The sequence below is a fragment of the Limulus polyphemus genome, unplaced genomic scaffold, assembly GCF_000517525.1.
Source record: "Limulus polyphemus unplaced genomic scaffold, Limulus_polyphemus-2.1.2 Scaffold2453, whole genome shotgun sequence".
NCBI classification, from domain to species: Eukaryota; Metazoa; Arthropoda; class Merostomata; order Xiphosura; family Limulidae; genus Limulus; species Limulus polyphemus.
This window is the reverse complement of record NW_013668063.1, coordinates 67,457-72,879: the sequence shown is the minus strand read 5'-3', so window position 1 is coordinate 72,879 and position 5,423 is coordinate 67,457. Positions and strand designations below refer to the sequence as shown.

The window sequence follows — 5,423 nt, the reverse complement described above, 5'->3', positions numbered from 1 at the left end:
AAAAATTTGTTTTTATTGTTTGTTTATGGTCCCTGGAAGGTGTAATAAAAATTTGTTTTTATTGTTTGTTTATGGTCCCTGGAAGGTGTAATCTCCCTCAGACAAGCCAACAAAGTGTTAGATAACACACCAGCCACTCAACATCATGTTTCATCACATTACTAGGCCTAATATGAATATATATATTAACGGCTGTGCATTTTTAAAATTTGTTTTTATTGTTTTATTACACCTTCCAGGGACCATAAACTTCCCTCAGCATTCAGTCTCAGTAGACTTTATGGGTAGTGATTTATTTTCCAACAATAGTAAGTTAGTTATACCCTGTCCTTTCTTTAGGGTTACCTTTATTATATTTATTGTAAGTAATTTAATTTTTATTATTATAAAGATTACTTCCCATTTCCTTACGGTTTTAGAATTAACCAATGTCTGTTAAACTGGTCAAAGCCGAACATAACTTTCACCACGATGTGGTATTTCTTACTTGGAGATTGGTCTGACAACTTCTAATTTTACCACAGTGTGAACACACACTGTTGGTCAGAATATTTATAATATTTTATTTTTATGCTTTTATTCTTTCTAATTCATTATTACCTTAGTACATGGACTTAGGACTAACCTAAGCCTCCTGGGCTACCCAAACCTAGGTAGATATTACTGGGTTTATGGACAGAAATATCATTAATAAGGAGTGTATCGAAATGATGAAACTTTCATTATAACTAATTATTATAAGTAATACAGTTTGAACATTATATTTAATTATCTATGCTCATTACTAAGTTATATATATATTTAAATCTTATCTATGTAAGTAGCATACTTTGATCAGAAGTTGATATCAATTCCTGGTAAAACAATCTGGCAGTTACCAAATGTATGTACATTAGTTTTTTCCGTATAAAAACCAAACAATAAAACAATATGAGGCTTCCCTTCATATAAAACAAAACAACTTTCTCATTCGTGTCTATTACAATCTTCAGTAATTGATTTTTAGTCTCAAATATGAACAATAACTAAGGACAGTAGTGTTAAAAGCAGCCACAAACCGTGTTTGATTCGTTGTCATCAACAAAAATAAAACCTTCTAGATAATTCTCTCGACTCCTCTGAAACTTTCCTTGTACATACTTCCCCGTTTTTATTCCAGCTTGCAGATGTGTCAGAGAAAGATGTTCTGGGTAAAGATACTTCTTTCCAGATTTCATAAAGTCTGACTAAAAAGAAGAATTACTGGGCTGTCATTACCACTTCAAAATCAAAACATATTAGTATTAAAAACAGCATTAAAACTTTTTTACTTTTACCGTCCTGAAAAATATTTACCTTAACCCGTACTTAACACAGTGTCTTGTAGCTTTATGAATTCAAGTATTAGAGACATGAGAACAGTTCTAGATGATTCCTGGGTTCTTTCATGCTATAATCTTTCTGGTTTGTTGAAACAACGCGACAATAAAAACCTATGATAACGAAGAATCCTTCTATTAGCATAGAAAAACAAATTATGGTAAAAAAATGTTGTCCGTTTTTGTGTGTGTTTGATAAACTTCTACGCTGTTTGCGAGTATTTTAGAAAATATTTCTTACGGTAAGTAACTTATTTCATTTTATTTAAACCTTTCTTGTTGTCCATATGCTCCAACTAAAATTCTACAAATAAAAATATTTCTCTCAACAAGTAAATGACGGCAAGTTTGGAAAAACCAAACAAACTCAGAACTGACTGATCATATATATTTTAATCGTCTGAAAGGAATCACTTTTCAACATTAAAATAAACTTGCAGTTTTTTTCTTAAGTGTCTGCACTGAAAACTAAACCCTATAAAACTTCTCAACTTACCCCCTTATTTCCATTCTCATTTGACAACTGTGCTACTTTATCAAGTAAATGAGGATGACCTTTCAAGCTCTTTACATATTCAGCGACTATAAAAAAAAAGAAAAAATTAGGCCTTCAATACATAAAAACTAATTTTCAAACTCCACAATTCAACGGATGATAACATTAATTCACAACCAGAAATGTTGGTGATAAAATATAGATATAACTTTCCTTTTCTCTCACTTAAATATGGATATTTGATCCTTCAAGGCTGTTCCTGTACACCAAACCACTCCGAATAAGTAAAACCTCAAATTCACTCGTTACTTTTCAGGAAAATTTTTGATTCTATTTTTAAACTCTTGTGAAGTGCTGGTTTTCACTACAGCCAATGACAACTTATTCCATAAGCTACTCACCCTCTTAGAAAAATAAAACCATCTTAACTGAAATGTAGCCTGTCCTTTTCAAACCTTAAACTTGTGTTATCTGATTCTATTGTCTTCAGGATACAACACAAAGAACATAAACACCTTGTAAGTTTCAATGAGATCACCTCTTACCTCTTCTCAAGGTAAAATAAGTTAAGATATCTTAACCTACCCCTATAGTTCCTTCCATCCCCAGAATTATCCTACTAGCCCTCCTCTGAACCCTTTCCAGTTAGTCACTATCCTTTCTTAGATTAGGAGAAAAACTGCATGCGGTATTCCAAGTGAGGACTAACTAGTGATTTATTTCAAGTGATAAAAACTGCATGCGGTATTCCAAGTGAGGACTAACTAGTGATTTATTTCAAGTGATAAAAACTGCATGCGGTATTCCAAGTGAGGACTAACTAGTGATTTATTTCAAGTGATAAAAACTGCATGCGGTATTCCAAGTTAGGACTAACTAGTGATTTATTTCAAGTGATAAAAACTGCATGCGGTATTCCAAGTTAGGACTAACTAGTGATTTATTTCAAGTGATAAAAACTGCATGCAGTATTTCAAGTTAGGACTAACTAGTGATTTATTTCAAGTGATAATCATTTCTTTTGATTTGTAATCATCTGTCTACAAACACATCCTAAAATTCTGTTACATTTATTAGTAGCAAAAAAGCTCCTCATCGATGGTTTGATTGACATATATATACCACTGTGCAAAGTTTCCATTTATATTAAATGTGACCAAAATTACGATAAATTAAATGTTTAAATCTTGAATTTATGTCATTTATCAAATATCTGCCCAACTTACAAATTCATCTAAGTCATTTTGTGGTACCTCAACATCATCAATACAGTTAGAAATACCTAACCCTCGACATCATCAATACAGTTAGAAATACCTAACCCTCGACACCATCAATACAGTTAGAAATACCCAACAGTTTATTATCATCAGCCAACCTTATTAATTTATTTAATGATGCCCCTATCAATAATATTATGTCAACAAAAAAAAAAGCAAACACCCAAGCATTTGACCCCTGAGATACACTACTAATAACAAAGATCCAGTCTTTCTGGATTTCATCAATAAATAATTTTTGTTTTCTTTAACCAAGCCACCATGCAATCCAATTAAATAATCTTCCCCCAACTGCTACTGGTTTTATTACCTCAACTTATCTTCTGTGTAGCAGCATCTTATCAAAAGTTATTTTAAAACCCACATAAATTGAATCGACTCTCTTTCCAGCATCCTGATAAGTAACATCATCAAATAAAGTTAAAGGATCAGTATCAAAAGATTTCCCTTTAGTGAAACAATGTTGGTTCTCTTTTATTATATTTTGACAAATGATTTTGTAAAGGTTCTTTTATCAGACTTTTTATAATTTTTCCCCAGAAGTAAGATCTATAATTTCCAGGACAACTCTTATCACCCGTCTTTAAAATAGGAGGAGTAACATTAACAACTCTCCAATCCTTGGGTACTGGCCAATTTTCTATTGACATACCGAAAATGAAAGAAGTTTAATATACCTGAACTTTGACCTCTTTTAAAACCTTTGTCTGATTCTGGTGCTATCTATTTTTTTCACCTCAATCATTTTATTTACCGTATGGGATTCATATCTACGTAATTGACATACCAAAAATGAAAGAAGTTTAATATACCTGAACTCTGACCTCTTTTAAAACCTTTGTCTGAATCTGGTGCTATCTATTTTTTTACCTCAATCATTTTACTTACTGTATGCGATTCATATCTACGTAATTGACATACCAAAAATGAAAGAAGTTTAATATACCTGAACTTTGACCTCTTTTAAAACCTTTGTCTGAATCTGGTGCTATCTATTTTTTTACCTCAATCATTTTACTTACCGTATGGGATTCATATCTACGTAATTGAGGTTATGTCCAGTAAAATACAGGAATGCTCATAATCTGGAATACTGCTACTCTCTTGTAGAAATGAATGATATAAAACAATTAAAAACTTGGCTATCTTACAGTCCTCAAAGAAAAACCTTGCTATCAGCATCCTACAAGGGCCCAAGCCTTATTTTACCATTTCACTTATCTTTAACATCCTTCAATAAATTCTTGTTGTTGGTTTCTCGCAAGCCATTTTTGATTTCCTAATATCTTCTTTCACAAGAACCTAGCTATCCAATAACTCTGAAACTCTTCTGTCAACTTAAACTTAGTTATCCCTGATTTTCTCTTTTATGTTAACTGATAACCAGTTAAGTTTGATCTTGAAAGTTATGCTATTCCTCCTTTCTTAAAAGTAATTTTTTTTTAAGAAAATAATTCCCAAGTGATAATCTTGACTCATGACCTCAAAAATTAGCTTTCTGAAAAATGAGGACCTCAAATTTATTTTAACCTCTTCGTGTAGAAAAACCCAAAATCTAATCGTACACTTTTCTCAAATATTCCCTTATTTCAACTCTTGTCATCACGTGTTCACTGATACTTAATAATAAATCTAAATGTCCATCCCTCCTGCTTAGCTTCCTCATCATTTGATATAAAAAAATAATATTATATCACTTCAAGAAATTTCTCACCCTCTATGTACGACTCTAAACAATTCCAATCAATTTATCTAAAGTTAAGTTCACTTTATTAGTAGCAACCTTGGTCTCATTATACAGTTTCACATCGACATCATCTGACTTGTCAATCGGCTTATAGCCACTGCCGATTAAACACGTTCTATCCATGAAATCCCTGATTGTGGTACAATCAGATAAAACCGATTTCCATTATGTCAGAACTGTACATACTCAGAATAACTGATAAATGTAGAACAATACTATATTAATATTAGAACGTAGAAAACATACTATATTAATATTAGAACGTAGAAAACATACAATATTAATATTAGAACGTAGAAAACATACAATATTAATATTAGAACGTAGAAAACATACAATATTAATATTAGAATGTAGAAAGCATACAATATTAATATTAGAACATAGAAAAACATACAATATTAACCTCTTGATAACTATTCTTGGTCATTCAGTTTGATAAATGTAGAACAATACTATATTAATATTAGAAAGTAGAAAACATACAATATTAATAACAATACTATAACTATTTCAGTTTGAACACGTAGCAGTTCAACTCT

General features: G+C 31.3%; 1 protein-coding gene across 1 annotated transcript in view; it reads right to left on the bottom strand.

Annotated features, from left to right (window-relative positions):
* The window catches only part of LOC106466991 (exosome complex exonuclease RRP44-like), a 20,014-nt gene extending 18,080 nt beyond the window's left edge, over positions 1 to 1,934 (bottom strand). Inside the window, exons 1-2 of the mRNA XM_013927303.2 lie at positions 1,855 to 1,934; positions 1,059 to 1,226 (exon numbers count right to left, since the gene is read on the bottom strand). Of these exons, the coding sequence (XP_013782757.1) occupies positions 1,059 to 1,217 (159 nt within the window). The 5' untranslated portion in view covers positions 1,218 to 1,226; positions 1,855 to 1,934. The remainder of the gene's footprint in view (positions 1 to 1,058; positions 1,227 to 1,854) is intronic.
* Positions 1,935 to 5,423: the final 3,489 nt, after the last annotated feature.